At 40.6% G+C, this 17328-nt stretch overlaps 1 protein-coding gene across 6 annotated transcripts in view; it reads right to left on the bottom strand.

Annotated features, from left to right (window-relative positions):
* The window catches only part of DST (dystonin), a 296378-nt gene that overhangs the window by 198450 nt on the left and 80600 nt on the right, over nucleotides 1-17328 (bottom strand). For all 6 annotated transcript variants that reach the window (XM_032920000.1, XM_032920005.1, XM_032920001.1 and 3 more), the window contains one exon: nucleotides 7371-7432. In XM_032920000.1, the coding sequence (XP_032775891.1) occupies nucleotides 7371-7432 (62 nt within the window). The remainder of the gene's footprint in view (nucleotides 1-7370; nucleotides 7433-17328) is intronic.

Here is a 17328-nt window from a genome sequence, read left to right as displayed (position 1 = left end):
ACACTAACTCTGACCAAAGACAATACACTCCACACATGCCTAAAGCAGGTAAAGTATAAGGCTGGCAGATACGTGATTCTGATTAAAGTCAAGGTACTCTAGGTAGAGGAGAATTTTAAATGTTATGTTACTACCTTTAAATTTCCCTGTTTACAAGCACCTTAAAAGCCTTTAACAGATAACACATGCTTCTTTATAGGAAAAGCATGTTTATTCTGATGCCTTCTTAGGTCCTCATGCAGTCACACATCCAAGTTACCTCAGGGCAAGCCTACCTTCCCAAATTATAGCAAATATTGCCATAGATCAAACTTTTTAGGTAATTCATGTGTTGGAAGTTGCTCACTGTGTGGAGTCCACATACTGGGACAAATACTACTCCCACTGGAGCCAATGACACAGTTACATTGGCCCCATGGGAGCTAGATCAAGCCATAGTATTTCTGTCCTGGTATATAAATGATTATGAAATACAGATACATCAAAAGTATATAGATAAAAAATAATTCCATGCATAATTTAACAATTCATAAAAAGCCCACACTTAATTACCAATGGTAGAATTTTATCTCTTGCAATCTCTAAGGAATAAATAACATTAAATAAAATCTATGATGAGAGTTAATTTCAAACAATTAAGCCACAAAAAGAGAATGAATTAATATATTAATGTATTAGTCTATCATAGAAAACATACTGATTCTAGAGGTTCTATTTCATCATGCAGTAATCTCATTACTTAATTCACCTTATAATCACTCTTTCATATATGACCACCTATATAAAACAATTTAAAAAAACAACCCACAATGAAAGGGATCATAAAAGCATACACTCAACTGGTTCTGTAGTGCTGTGTGATATAAAAATATCAATGCACTCAAGCTATCATATATTTCATATATATTTAATTTACTGTTTTCAATTATTTTCTTTCCTGCCCTCAATTAGTCATGAAGTCTGAATGCATTAAAAAGGATCAAATAAACTTGAAATCTGTGGCACAGTTTTTATTGACTTGGATTTATTTATTTATTTATTTATTTGCTTGCAGAGAGATTTTTGTGATGCAGTTTTCCACTAGGCTTTAAAACTTTGTACAATACCCTCCTCTTTTCCAGCTTTAACTTCTGGTATTCTGTCACTATTTTTTCCCCCCGTCTCCTGGTTACCTTCTTCTCCCATCTAAACTCTGATTAAACACTAAAAAAGTCCTGAGTTTACTTGCTGATCTGCTTTGCAAACTGCTTTTGCCACAGATTATATTAAGCAGAGGAAAGATTCTGTGTGTTTTACCTCCAGGTGAAGATCTTTGTAAAATCTGTACACAATGCAGAGTGAATAAACTATAATGGTGCATATTTCCAGGGATAACAACAAAACCATTTACTGAAGAGTTTCTTCGAGAGTTATTTTTCTTTAATTTTTTGGAAGAGGCGTATCTCAAACAAAAAACACTTCAAGACCGAGAAAAACTGAAATATTCTTCTATCTACCAAGCAGACAATAGGCCTCGCTGAACAATTGAAAAACAAAACAGAGCAGGAAATACTGGTACTTCAGCTGCACCCAATGCCTAAAGCAAGCTGCGTGCCATGTTGGAAGAGGGACTTTACAGGATTCACTCCCAACAGATTGCAGCAGCTGTCACAATTAACTAAGAGGAATACACAGAAGACTCATTTAGATGCAAGAGCACAGCAACCAATCTTCCTTTTATTTTCCTTAACGCAGGGGAAAAAAAGAAAAAAAAAAAAAACAAAAAACCCATGCTTTTTTCATCAAGTATGTTTCAAAAATGAAAGGTGTTAAAATTGAGGTTTTTTTTAGAAGTCACTACCATTAGACTAACACCAGGCACCTCAGCCCTTAAAATAAACGTAGAGCTAAAAAGTGTTCTTCTCTAAAAGAAGAGGTGGTGGGGCATTTTAAATAACAGATTAACTGCATTGCTGAAAAGAAGATACTGCAGAGTAGTGCTATCTAGAACGATAACTATTAGTGTCAGTAAAGTGCCAGCTTTCAGCAAGGGAGTGACTGCGCTGTATCAGGAACGTCCCTCTGCCATTAAGGGCATACCTGAATATTTCACAAAGCAATCGACCTAAGCAGCCATTTGCAAACCATGTGCTGCCTGAAGGACGCACAGGAATCAATAACTTCAGGTTCCTACTCTGAATTATTCATTCAGCCTTTGAACAATGAAAAGCTGTGCTCTCTCTAATGCACTATCACTGCAACACATGATTTTGTACAGAGAGCTTTAAAACAATACTTTTAAAAGCATTTTGTCCTGCTACTCATAAAAGCTTTCTTGCTAATAAGACCTTTAAAAGTGACTTGTGGAGTAACTACTGACTGTGCAGGGATGCTGCCCGCTGCTCCTATCTCCAGGGTGTTTCTCCTAAGGTCCAGCCAGTCGAGGGTCTCAAGCCAACCTGCACCCCGGTGGGCACTTGGTGGTGGGGCTTCCTGCCAGTGCCAGTGGGGAGGACAACCCTTCTTCTCCAGGGAGCTGCTCGGGCATTCCAGGGGCCCATTATTGCTGCTCAAAGGTCAGTTAAGAGGCTGTCTACAACCTTTTCTTCCATGAAAAAGAAGAAATGTTTTCCCTTGAAGATAAGATACCTGGGTGTTCACCATATTTTCCCATCAGAGCACTAATCTAGCCAGCCCCTGTTTGCCTTGCCTTTAGTCCTATTTTCTGTACATTATAACCTCTGATAAAGAAACTTCAAGTATTTAAAAATATCCCATTTAATTGTCAAGTCTAAGACCTGGCACTACAGAAGTATTTTTAAATCAGTTTGAGAAAGGAACTGAACAACAAAGAAGAATTTGCTTTTACTTCTTTTTCATCTTCAACTTTTTTTATTTTCCAACTTTTCTCTCATCTTTCCCCTGTATTTCATGCTTCTCTGATTCTTTCCTTAGGTTTTGGGGGTTGGGATTTAAAGGAGTGCCAGAAGAATTTCTGGGCTTTCATGAAAGTTGGAGTTTTCTTTGGGTGCTTTAGGACCATGTGAACACTACACTAGAACGAAACTCCTTTCTCACATGAATTCCTTGTAACATCAAAGGTTACTTACTGCTGGAGCAAGTACTAGAATTTAACATCCTGTTCTGACAGCAGCAAAGTGAAACACTTGCTGGAAGCAGAGGCAGGTTTAGAGAAGTTAAGAGGGATCTCTACCCCACTGCCACTCTACATCGGCATGTGAGTTTCTCTTTGGAGGCTCATACCACAGCAGCAGGCGAGTCTGAAGTCCAATATCTCACCTCTTCAGCCCATATGTCAACAAGTAAAAGATAACGTTTAAACTGGAGCCTCGCCTTCAGACATTAAACACTAGCCTTAGCAAATGCAATGCTCTAATCAATGCTCTTATCAATTATGAAGAAAAACGTCAGCATTTAAAAAATGTAGTGACAGTCCACTTGATCTGAAACTGTGGAATTCAAAGATAACTTAACAGATTACATACCTGTCTCTCAAAGTATGTGTATCTCAAGATCATCTGCAGGAAATATTTCTGAAATGACTGTGTTTCTAGTTTAGCAAAATCAACTGCACTGCCAAATGACTAATCTTATACACTGAATTTTATATACTATGCCCTTACATGCTTTGAATCCAATGCAACTAAGGATGGGGAACAGAGGGCAGAAAGATAAATATTTCTCAGCCATCTTGTTTCACAGAATCACAAAATGGTTTGGGTTGGAAAGGACCTTAAGATCATCTAGTTCCAACCCCCCTGCCATGGGCAGGGACGCCTCACTCTAGACCATGTCTCCCAAGGCTCTGTCCAACCTGGCCTTGAACACTGCCAGGGATGGAGCATCCACAACCTCCCTGGGCAACCCATTCCAGTGCCTCACCACCCTCACTGTAAAGAACTTCTTCCTTATATCCAACCTGAACTTCCCCTGTTGAAGTTTGAACCCATTACCCCTTGTCCTACCACTACAGTCCCTAAGGAAGAGTCCCTCCCCAGCATCCTTGCAGACCCCCTTCAGATACTGGAAGGCTGCTATGAGGTCTCCACGCAGCCTTCTCTTCTCCAGGCTGAACAGCCCCAACTTTCTCACCTGTCTTCATACGGGAGGTGCTCCAGGCCTCTTACCATCCTTGTGGCCCTCCTCTGCACTTGCTGCAGAGTTTGTTACTCAGTAAATCCCATAAACACAGAATTTAATTAGAAGAATGACAGTAAGCTTCCATGCCATCCCCCAATGAATGAAGGTAACCCACAAAAGCATCATGCTGCTGACCTAAAAAAAACTCTTTTGAACATAGTGCTATAAAGGAATACAAGTCCAGTACTTTCCCAAGGACTGCAGAACAGGAAATTAATTAAAATGAGCGAGGAAAGAACTAAGAAGGCAGGGAAAGAATAGAAAGAGACAAGAAGATAAAAGAAAAATAGAAAAGACAGACAAAAGAGAACCAAAATTGAAACCGGGGACAGAGAAAAGAAACAGGAGAAAGAGAAAGTAAAGAACATAAACAGGACGGAGAAAAAGATGAAAGAAAAAATGCAATCCGTCCCCATGCTCATAGCCAGGTCCTAGCCACACAATCTGGTGTTTTCCATGATCTCCCATAATTACCATAATCACCTTCATCCTTTCTGCTTCTGGTTGAACCCTACACAGTGACAGATAAAGCACACTGACATCCTTTTTCAGCCAGTGGAGTGAAAGCACTTCCAGGACACAATTCATCTAGAAAGACCCGTTCTCTGCTACCAACAAGAGAAGTCTGGGTAACTAGCTCAAATAAACATATTGAGATGCCTGAAATAAGCTGATTCCCACCTTTTTGTCTGCAACACTGGCAATGAATGGGCAAATAAGAGTTTCATGTATTTATTAAATTTGAGGTAGCTGAAAACTAGATTCAAATTCAACTTAATGTAGAGACCAGGATAGGTCTAATGACTCTGCTAAAAATGCACACTCATTTACTGTGCTGCTTTTATATTCCCTCCATTATACCATATTTTCTAAATGTGCCCTTGTGTCTTGAGAGTGCATTTGAAGGATGTATTTTAATTTCCATGCAAGTCATTGTTCTAAAAACAATGCTGTAAGAACAGCAATTTGACACCTGTATCACCAACTGCTTTCGAACTGAGTATCTCCAAACAATAAAGCTGTGTTGCTGCATAAATTCCACGGTAATGGAAGAGCTACAGTTAAAAGTAAAGTCGTGAAAGTTATTGATCTGTACTGAATTCTAAAGTGAGGAATGTGAGATGAAAATCAAGGCCAGCAGTACAAAGACATACGCACATATATCTGTACATCTATCTATATCTACCTTTACAGTCACTCACACTGAAGGTGTGAAGATGAAGGCCTAAGGCCACTGACCTTGGCAAGCAAGTCAAAAGGATTTAGTATGAACTCTTTACCCCGATTTCTTTGCAGGTTTAGAGCCTAAATCTTCTTTAAGCTACTCCAAAGAGGTTAACAGTATGGCAATGATGACTGTGCGTGTTTCAGAAGCGTGTAAAATGATGGTGTATATGATTTCTCAATACACTGCTCTTCTGTAAAAACAGGCATCGTTTTTAACTTCTGTTAAAAGATTGCTCTCCAAAAAGCTTCAGACAGGTTTTTCCATATCCTACAGAAAATAAAAACTGCATCTTTAAAATGCATCTTTAATATATAAAAGACTAGTAGCCTCTACAAATACGGTAACAATTGCCCTCAATTAGAAGAATAAATGCCTGATGGTTAACTTGGAGATTGCATTTTGCTGGCAGAGCACTGGCAATCTTCCTGTATGTTTTTTTCTTTAGATCTAATTTGTCTGAAGTACTGGACAATGGATCCATTTCTTACATTATGAGGTAAAATTCAGAAAGAAATGACTGCAGGTCTGCAGCTTCTTGTCTCCTTTCATTAGCAAGTAGAAGACTTCTGCAAGGCTATGGGGCCACTGGGGCATTTCAAGATTATGGTGAGGAGGCATCTGCACAGAAGGGTTCCTTGGAGCAGCTGTTTCTCTGCAGCATGATTCCTTTGGGTCTAGCAAATCCACAAAGGAAAACCTCTTGGTATGAGCAGTATTAAAAGCCATTCTGTGACTCCAGACTCACCCTGCCCACAGAAAGGCTGTGTGCTGCACTGAGGCTGGTGTCAGGACCACTCCTGATGGCTCAGTCATGGTGGGAAGGACCAAAAGACCACTCTGGAAGAGAGGTCTCTCGCTAAAGACAAAACTGGGACCAATCTCACATCTGGGCCTTGTTAGCTCCCTATGTCACACCGTTTCCAAGGGCTACATAGATTTCAAATTCTTAGAATATGTGAAACCAGAATTCTGCATCTTCTACAGGTCTGAGGAGCCAGAAAAAAACAAGCAAAACAAAAAACTGAACCCAAACAGTTCGTTTTAAACAACCCTGAAGGAATTCAGTTTTTTGGTGTCCAATATTTCTCAAATACCCATAAGAGCAGCTATAAGTAGCAAAGAGATAAGTTGCCCCTCCCCAACCCCCATATTTTTCTCTAAATAAGAATACAAGCAGATCTTTCCAACAGTGTATAAACATTACACTCATCAATTAAATCTCAACTCTGACAGATGCAGATACGTTTTTATTTAATATGACTCTTACTCCCCCCCTTTCCCCACACCCCTCCCGTGGGGACAGGGGGAATCAAAGCATGTTATGTTAAGTAATTATACAGTCTGTTTCTCCAGAGAAATATCTGGGCTAGACAGCTGGCACTGAAACAGCAGATTAAATTTCGAACTGAAGGGCCATGCAGTGAAGGTGAACTCATGGCCTTTAGTTGTCTGTTGACTAAAAGCTGTACATGTTGTAAAAATAATGTGCTCTGTCCCTGAGGCAAGGTTCAGTGCTATTCAAAAGAAAGATATTGAAAAGTGACTTTTGTCCCTAGAAAACCTCTATTTCTAATCCACGAGCAGCATACTGATGCCACGGGATGATCCAGAACTCCTCAAGGTCATTCCCCTGTCCTCAACATGGTACTTTCAAACAAATTTACTCTCTTTTATTATTATTTGCCTTAGCAGTGGTACTACAGCCATGACACAGTAATGCCAGAAAAGATTCAAGCTTTGCAGGACAAAATCATATCCCTTAAACTTTGACTCATTTTAATTTCAAATTCAAGTATTCAAATAGATCCCCTTGGGATATCAGACAGCAGCATTTCAACTCCCCCATGACTCTTCAAAGACCAAGTACATGCATAAATCTCACAATTTAAGATCACCTTTATTATATGTAACACAGATGCATCCTGAAATCAAACAATTAGTAAAAGACACAATCACTGCTACAGTAATCAGTCATCCAGACATCATAGAAATATCAACTGACCTTCATGAGATGTTGATTTATCCATTTTGTGAAGGTTTTCTTTTGCACTTTGTCCCGCTCATCTGGAGGCAAAAAGGAAAAAGAAAAGGGTTTAACAGATCTACAAATGACGCAGGGGTTTGTTTGGTTTGTGGTTTGTTTGGGGTTTTTTTTAATTACGGAGAGCTTTATAAAATTAGGCATTCTAATAAGGTTTAAAAACAGAATAAAAAGCTGGAAAAGCTCCAAAATGTCTGATCAAAATAAAAACATGCAAATGTTTTTGCAGTACATCACAGCACGTCATGAAAAAGTTTCTTGAGGAAAAGCTCTGGGTGAGTTCCTCCAGGACACCAGCCCTGATGGTACAGTAGCAGCACTACTAACAAAAACACAATTTTCTAGAAGTCAACCATCCCATAAAATGTACTAAAAAGATCAAAACAAACTTTCTAAGAGCTATGAACACTACTTACAGCCTCTAAAACACAATCCGTTATTAAAGTATTTAGCAATAGAAAATCTCTCACTATACGCAAGCTGGCTCTTTTAATCACTATGCTTTGCAACTGGAATATCATCCTTGTTCCAACATGCAAGGATGACCTACAGCTTCAGTCAGAAAAAGGACTCTCTTTCTTCTAATCCTCTATAAAATAAATAGGGATGTCTACTAACCCAGATATGGGACCCAGCCACTGCCAACAGTTTGCTCCCTGGCGTGGCAGTTAGCATCAATGATTGCCCACGAAATATTAAAAAGAAACAATGAAAGCAATAGACCCAGGGTAAGAAAGCATCCCACTTATGGATGGGAAGAATATACATGTGTTCTACTGAGCCATGTTAGAGAAACCCTAACCACCACTCCAGCACAAGAGTTATCTCCACAAACCTATGTATGGTCATTAGCCAGTACAACTGCTACAGAGCCCGTTCACAGTCCCAGAGCTCCCTGGAGCAGGAGTCGTAGTGCTTTAGGACCGGGACCATCTGTGCAAGCCTAAAATAGCGAGATCCCCTAAGACCCCATACAACAAAACTGCAGCTGTTTCATTGACTCAGGCTATTTGTAGTGTGACTGAGAATGAGCAATGAGCTCAGGTAGCAAAACAAGACCCCTTCTGCAGCTACTGCCACCACCAGAAGGTTGAATGAGAACATGCATTTTATATTTTAAAAAATAAATACTCTTTTCAGATTGGTCAAAGGTAACATAAGTAATAAAATAAAAATTAATGGAAGGTCCACATTCATGGACTTTCAAGTCTCTGGTGTGATACAGAGGTCTTTCAAAACAGCATGAGATCATGCAAGAGTCCACCCTGAGCCAAACTGAGCACCGTGTGCTGTTTCTACCAGTACTGAGAAATGACTATGAGTATTCAGGAACAAATGCAAAAACAAGACAAGCAAAAGCCTTGTGAAGCCTTTGTATACTCACCATATGTGACTCACAAACTTTCTACATGCTTATACATATCTTTGCACTTAAGAGTCATAGATGCATTTTTTCTGTTATTTTTTCCAATCCTTTTTTAACACATCTATAACTTCTGCTGCTACAGTTCACTGTGGCAATGAGTTCTTCAGGTAGTATGTGTAGCGTATGTGCACATTCAGCTCTCTACTGAACAGCTGCTGTTCCCTACATGCCTTTTCCATGCCACCCAAGATCTTCCAAGCTTCTGGCATATGCTTTTTCCCTGCTTCACAGTGCCACACTCTCTTATTCTAGTTGAAGACCCAAAAAAGAGGAGTAAGAGACAAACTAAAGAGCAAAGCTGCACTACAGGAGAAAAAAATACGGCAGATTAAGAAAACCTTTTGCTATATATACATTTCCCTATAGCTTTCATCCAGCAAGACAGTGTTTCTGACATCAGTTATTTACCCTAATAATGTAGAAGCCCTTGTTTGGTAGTTGTAGAGAACGGAAAACCTCAGAAACAAAAGAAATCCAGGAATACTTGTAACTGTTCCATCATGGGTAGCTGTTTTAAAAGGAACACGAGTTTTCTCAATATTTTAATATCCCAGCCCACAATGTGTCTTTTTTTCTAAGGTAACTTCAGCTAGTTCAGACTAATCACTACAAAAGTTTACACTTTGGGAAGTGTTACTGTGACAACAGTGAAAAAAAAAAAAAGAAAGAGAAAAAAAGAGTTAAAAAAAAAAACCCAAACACTTCCTTGTATCTTGTTAGAACATGCAGTCACCATTAATTTAAACTCCAGTTTCAACTGAAATGACAACATACATAAGTGATGCTTACTACCCCTATTGCATTTATATATGCATTTATTACACAAACGCTTGCAGAAAAACTCTGTACTCAACACACAGAAATGTGTGACAAGGAAGAAAGCTGCCACCTGTCACGTTGTAAAAAACACCAGGATTGAAGAAAAATAAAAGAAAAAAAGGAAAAAAAGAAACCAAAAAAACCATCACAACTGTGATGTTTAATCAAAACCCCAAATGCTTCCAGAAAGCAAATGCACACTGGGAGGAAAACACAGTGCAACAGTATTCAGTGTGCCGAAGCTCTGAGCAGAGCACACCAAATCAAACCCCGCAGATGAAGCAGAAAACAGGGAGCTAACTACAGAAGAACTACCAGACTAGGGAAGGAAACCCATTGAAAGCCTCTGGAGCGAAGCTTCCCTCCAGAGAGCCCTGCTCTCTCCAAAGGCAGCCAGCCCTGCTGCCCTGCCAGCCCAGCGCTGGGCTACATTACTGACCCATGCAGCACATCACTTCCACCAGCTTTGCACTCCGATCCTTTTCATCTTCAGCAAACTCTTTCATTCTTCCCTTCAAAACTGCAGGGCTGCTTTTCTCCTCAGGGAAAGGAGAGCCAAGGCGTGACCAGAGCTTCTCCTAGCTTACACAAAGTAGCAACTCCCCTTTTTAAAAAGGCAGGAGCAAACAGCCCATCTGCTGTCACAGCAAGCAAAGCTGCCAGTCCTCTGGGTTTAACTCACAAGAAGGAGTAAACTAAACATCTGTGTTTGCTTGTTTTGACTTTTTTACGTGCACTAATACACATTTGAGTACAAATGTTGAGCTTTTTAAACCAGGAAGTCTATTTTTCTTCCCTCTACCAACAGTGAGTAGTAAGGAAAGAGCATCACCATGAAACGAGCAGCAGCAGTACCATTTAAGCGAAGGTAATTTGAGAATGCAGGTGAGGCAGGAGTTGCAGAAAGAAAACACATCTTCCCAGATCATCTGATCTGTAGATCATCGCAATAAACCCTCAAGGGTTAGTTAATCAACTTGAGTTTCTCTGCTTTTACCTGTTATCGCAGACACATTTATTGCAGACATTATTCTCATGTATCAGACACACATACTGAAAAGTCTGTTGAGTTTTAAGTGCTTGGAAAGTACCTCAAAAAAATGGCTCCAGTCTTAACAGACCACCTACTTTATGAACCTACACTGTAACACAGCAGCATCTAAAGAGGCTCCAGATTAGAAAATTTGGACTTAAAAAACAGTTGCTGCAACTAAGGTATCTCCTTACACATTCTTGTCATTCCTCAATCCCAAAGACAAATTCAGAGGCCAGATCCTTCTAACACCAATGCCCCCTTCCATGAATCCTTATCACTTGCATGGATCGAAGTGTTTGCAAATTAGAACAGTTTCTCTGGAGGACAGGCTTACTGCCAGGATTACACCAAAAGCTACACGTGGCATTGATGCCTCTTCAGTACTCTCCTGGAGAGAATCACAGAATCGTTTAGGTTGGAAAAGACCTTTAAGATCATTTGAGTCTGATGGTAAACCTAGCACTGCCAAGTTCACCATGTTCCCAAACACTACATCTATGCATCTTTTAAACACCTCCAGGGATGGTGACTCAACCACCTTCCTGGGCAGCCTGTCCCAATGCTTGACAACCCTTCTCATGAAGATTTCCCCTAATATCTAATCTAAACCTCCCCTGGCACAACTTGAGGCCATTACCTCTTGCCCTATCGCTTGTTACTTGGGAGAAGAGACCAAGACCTGCCTCACTACAACCTCCTTTCAGGCAGTTGTAGAGAGCGATAAGGCCGCCCCTGAGTCTTCTCTTCTCCAGACTAAACAACCCCAGTTCCCTCAGATGCTCCTCATCAGACTTGTGCTCCAGACCCTTCACCAGCTTTGTTGCCCTTCTCTGGACCTGCTCCAGCACCTCAATGTCTCTCTTGTAGAGAGGGACCCAGGACTGAACACAGGATTCGAGGTGCAGTCTCACCAGTGCCGAGTACAGGGGATGATCACTGCCCTGGCCCTGCTGGCCACACTATTGCTGACACAGGCCAGGATGCCGTCAGCCTTCTTGGCTGCCCGGGCACAAGCTGGCTCATGTTCAGCAGCCGTGAGGATGGGAAAAATGCCGCCTCATCTTCCTCCTACTTCTGCCAAGGCATCCACTACCAGCTGCTGTCAGAAGAGGACACTGGTGAGGCGAAACCATTGTGTCTCACAACCAGCTGCTGCCCTCACAAATGGAAATACTCAGCAATTGGCATCATCTGACCTGTATGTTCCCAGAAAATGTATCTCACTCCATTATTATCTCCTCTTATGAGATCTGCATTGATATGGCAAGGTTCTTTCAACTGAGTGGCTCCTCTTGTGCATGCTCCTATCGGATAAGCCATCAACTCTTACAAAGCTGCACTTTATACGTCATGTTAGATCATATATGCACATAGTTACCGAAGTAATTGAAATTTACTCCTATCCGAACTTTGCATTCTTAATTTCAATAGCAATGAAACGTGAACCTCAGTTTAGGTCTTCCCTTAATTTTTTTCATTGCTCCAATTATTCTGTGAAGAATTTAAGCCTACCTCCAGCTTCCTTTCCTCTGAAAAACAATGAGATTTCTTACATGCTGGGGTGAAAGGTCACATATACAGCTAGTCTGATTACAAAGATGAATCAGAATAAAAGGTTTGCCCATTTATTCTAAGATCTGATACCCCTTTGTGCTCTACTTTTATTAAACTACATGCATTGAGAGCTGAGGATGAACCAGAAATCATGTGGTTTTCCTGGAATTACAGTCAAGTAAGACCAAACTCAGACCTCACTGAACTTAACAGCTAACTAAGTAAAGCCCCCACTGGCTTCTGTCATTTAGCGTTCAGTCTTCATGACAAAAACAATCAATGTTTAAGATCTCTAATACGTTTTTCAAAGAGAATATTTTTATCTCTTTTACAAAATAGCATTGCAAATTTTACTTGCCAAATCGTTTCTGTGGATATGCATTTAGCTATTCAAATGCAAATTTTTCTGAAAAAAATGTTCTTTAAAGAAATGATCAATGTAATTCATAGGCAGAATGTGAATTAAATGCACGACAGATGTAAGTGCAGTGGACTGGGAAATGCTCAATTTTATATAAGTTGCAGGAAAACACACACTAAAAATGAGCAATACTGAAAATAAACTGGGAAACTTCAGCATTTCAATTTTGCATTACATTCAGTCATCCCTTAAGTGGGCTTCCCAATGAAGTTGTCTTGACTGCAACAGCTGCAAGCAGAACCCAAAGATATCGCCCTTTCATGTATGATTTACTTAATGCATGTCTGTTCACCCATCTCCAGTGACCCGCTTCGGCAGCTTCCCAGCCTTACAAGTGAAGCAACGAAACAATACTGCAGAGAGAAGACTTGAAATATTACAGAATTCACAGAGAGAAGACTTAAAATATCACAGAAGTTTAAATGTTGTGATCGGGAACAATACTTATCTTTGAAATGCTGCAATTCTTCATAACTAAATACCAGGATAATGTTTGATTAACATGTCTGTTTATTAAAATGAATAGAACAGACCATAAAATCTGAAATTAATTGCTTTGTTATGTTAGCAGTATATCTGCAATGAATTTAAAATGCTTGCAAGATAAAAAAGCCTTTAGTCACATACGAACTGTTCTATTTGCTCTGCTATTGGCTCTTGTGAAAGGCTTCCCAAAACACACAACTCTCTCTGGAAAATATGATGCTACCTTGCTGCAAAATGAAATGCAATATTTAGACTCATATCCCCAAAACAATCTGTTAATTGATTAGATGGGCTTATCAGCACTCAAATACAGAGTCAAAAAAATCGTACCATTAGCTGCACCATTTGCACACACACCCCAGTTGTTCACATATTGTTTCTTAAACAAAAGACCCAATTCTACATGTAAACAAGTAAGTGCAGTTTCCCTGAGTCAATGCAAGGCAAAGATCTCGCAGAACTTCATGGATCAGTGAGGAGACTTCTCTGGAGTATGGGAAGCTCAAGCTGCCCACGTGGCTTGGGTACTCTTCCCTCCTGGCCCCAAGCGAGACCTCAGGCTCCTGCTGACGAACTCTGGACACCCTTTAACAAGCTACTTTGGATAACTGTAGTAAAACAGCTGTATCTGGGGGCATGAATTCACGATCTAAGCCACAGACAGATTTTTCATCTCATGAAGATGTGGACTGCTGTGGCTAAACTCTTTACAGTTTCCAAACTAGCCACTTCCCAGCTATATCAGATCACGCATGACAGTATGAATGTCAGGTATGTTTGACTACAACATTCATCATGAAGACTGATATAGACTGATATCAAGAGGTATTTGCTGAAACAGAAAGAAGGCATAGCACGCAATATTGTTCTCTGCTAGCACCATCGTTTGCTCGAAACAAAATAAGGCTCTTTGATACTTTTGGAGGTAAGAGTTTAATCCTAATTGCAGATGAAGAAGCAATCATAGAACTCCCAATGACTTTGATAGAGCTATGACCACCTCAAAAACAAAAATAAAGACCATACAAAATCTAAACCGTAAGAATGACTGGCTCACCATTTAAACTTGTGATACTCTGTAACGCACCACACCTAGACTCTAGAGATGCAAGCAAACATGAAACCACAATAGGCAAGAAGAAAACACTTTGTGCCCTGAAAACATTCAAAAATTTGCTAATTGCACACCCATCTGGCTCAATAAGAAACTGCACTCCTCAAATTCTCACTGGGACCTTCTTTCTGCCACTACTTCTTTCCATCTATGCTGGAAGCAAGATGAAGGATTCAGCTGGCCTACTCCTGAAACGTGGGGATTAACTCAGCTGCACAAAATCTCTGCAGGTTTGCCAGGCTCTACTACCCTGTGCAGAAGATGCTATGTAAATCTCCAACTACTGGAACAAGAACTGTACTTCTGATATGATTTGCAGGAATTTAAATTAAAGATTCCCACACCTGTATGGAAGAAATATTGTTATTTCACTGTGTGCACATAGATCAAAACCAAAAGGAAGCCCAAGAGATTACGTCGTACTCATAGGATCTCAGTCATTTTGCAGTGTGTACTTAAATATCTAATATGAGATATGAGACATGAAATGAGCTCAAAAAGCATTTTTCTAGTGTCTGCCAGTCCCATAGTGCTCCAAAAGGTTTACAAACATAAATCAAATGTGGGTCCCAGCCCCTGAAAGTTTACAGCTAAAATATTAAATGAGAAATCAAGAACAGAACACAGGAGAAATACAAGGAAATAACAAAGTAACAGTAGTTCCCTATAAGCCTGTTCCATTTGTTTGATTTCTGCCTTCTATATGAGAGAGAAGACCCATGTGAAAATGTTATATCCAGCTATCAAGACATGTTAAACCTGCACATAGTCAAAAAAAAAAAAAATAATAAAATCTTAGTAGACATTAACCTGTGCTGCGAGGTATATCACAGCCCCTCCTGACTTGTGGCTCCATCACCCCTTTGTAGATTACCACCCCAACAAAAAGCTGAGGTTGTTGGTTGGTGGGATTTTTTGCTGTTTGTTTGAGGGCTGGATCACTAGAGTGATCAAGGAATCCACAGAATCACAGAATAACAGGTTGGGACCTCAAGAATCATCTGGTCCAACCTTTCTCTGCAAAAGTATGACCCAGACTAGAGGACCTAGCACCCTGTCCAGCCGAATGCCAAAAGCGTCCAGTGTTGGGGAACCCACCACTTCCCTGGGGAGATCATTCCAATGGATGATTGCTCTCATCGTGAAAAATTTTCCTCGTGTCCAACCGGAATCTCCCCAGAAGTAACTTGTGCCCACTATGCCTCCTCTTTTCCATTAACTCCCTGCAAAAAGGGAGTGGCTTTGTAGCCTTTTGTAGCTACTTCTTTGTAGCCACCCTTTAAATGCTGAAACACACAGTGACAAGGTCTCCCCTGAACCTTTTTTTCCTCAAGGCAGAACAAAGTCAGTTCTCTTAGCCTTTCCTCACACAACAGGCTTCCCAGTCCTTTAATCATCGGCCCTTCTCTGCACCCTCTCCAGCCTGTCCCCATCTGACCATAACTGAACACAGTATTCTAAGTGTGGCCTGACAAGCACTGAGTAGAGTGGAATAACGACTTTATCTCTGCTGGTGATGCCCTTGTTGATGCAACCCTGCTGGCTTTCTTTACTGCAGCTGCACACTGTTCACCCATATTGAGCTCGCTGTCCACCAGGACCCCCAGGTCCCTTTCCACAGAGCTGCTCCCCAGCCAAGTAGATCCCAGCCTGTGCTGCTCTCTTGGATTTTGTTTTCCCAGGTGCGAGACCTTACACTTGTCCTTGTTGAACTTCATCAGGTTCTTGTTAGCCCACTCTTCCAGCCTATCCAGGTCATCCTGCAGGGTGTCCCTTCCTTCCAAAGCGTCCTCTTCCCCCACCCAATTTGGTATTGTCATCCAAGTTTGTCAGGATACACTTGATCCCATCTTCCAGATCATTATGAAGATATTAAGCAGTGTTAGGCCCAGTATCGATCCCTGGTGGACCCTAACTGACAGGAAGTTTTCATGCAAATTAAAAATGGGTTTCTGTAACACCAAATGACAGCTTATATATTTTAAAGTGTTGATGCGAGTTTTAAGAGAAATCCCATACTGTAGAAATGAGCCTAACCAAACAGCAAAAGGCTTATGAGACTAGAGCCTATTTCACTAACCTAGTGCAAACTCAGGTCACTGCAGTAAGCAGCACTACAGTAAGAAAACTGCAATCACTTTCCCCAAGCCCCCAGAGCCAGGAGGTCTACACTGACTCTATATATGTCTGTCCTTTGATCAAGTCCTGCTGCTCTGCTTTTACACTCTCCCTTAGAGAAAAAGCAGAGGGATACATTCCAAGAAATCCATGGAAAGGTCCTGACAGAAGACCCAGAATAGCACTGCCTGTTCAAACTGTTCAGCCAACCTTTGAAGTCCTGTGCTTGCAGTAACTGTGTTAACTCCAGACTGCCGCAGAGTGTGCAGAACTGGAGGGTAAGCAGTAATGTTTCCATGTGACACACATAGCCTCTGAACAGCACAGTTTACATCACCACTTCCTCAGTACAAGCTAAGACTATGAAACTTTAATGCAGCACACAAAGTACATGAATATACTCCCTAGTAGAGCAAAGAGAGAGCTTGAAAACAGGGGATACAGGCAGAGATTTGTGATGCTGGGTTTGGCTAAATCAGGAGGTCTTGCCCTCCCCTCTGATCTTCACACTCTTTGATACATTTACATTAAAGGAGATGAATTTGGTTCGCATGCAGTGTGAAGATTACCAGAACAAGAATCAGGATCCATGGGCATTTAAAGAATAAAATAAACCAGCTGATGTTTACGCCACAGCCATATATGATACTGCTCCTCATTCATCTCCACCAGCACGCTCACCCGTTGTTCTTCCTTCAGTTTCATGAACAATAACAGATTCTCCTCCACAACAAAGAAACGTAAAAGAACTACTAGGCTGTTTTCTCTGTTTCAGGAAGACAAAGAACACGCACACTCTGAAACCACTATCAGACTTCCAGAGATTTAATGCCAGCTCACATAAATAAAATAGTAAAATATTGAAACAAAAAGTATCCCAGTCAATTTCACTTGAATACCTGCTCCAACGAACAGATTTTACTTTCAAAAGAAGCCTACAAAAAA

This window comes from Strigops habroptila, chromosome 6, assembly GCF_004027225.2.
Source record: "Strigops habroptila isolate Jane chromosome 6, bStrHab1.2.pri, whole genome shotgun sequence".
Lineage (NCBI taxonomy): Eukaryota > Metazoa > Chordata > Aves > Psittaciformes > Psittacidae > Strigops > Strigops habroptila.
The sequence above is the reverse complement of the archived record's forward strand: the minus strand, read 5'-3'. Positions and strand labels throughout refer to the sequence as shown.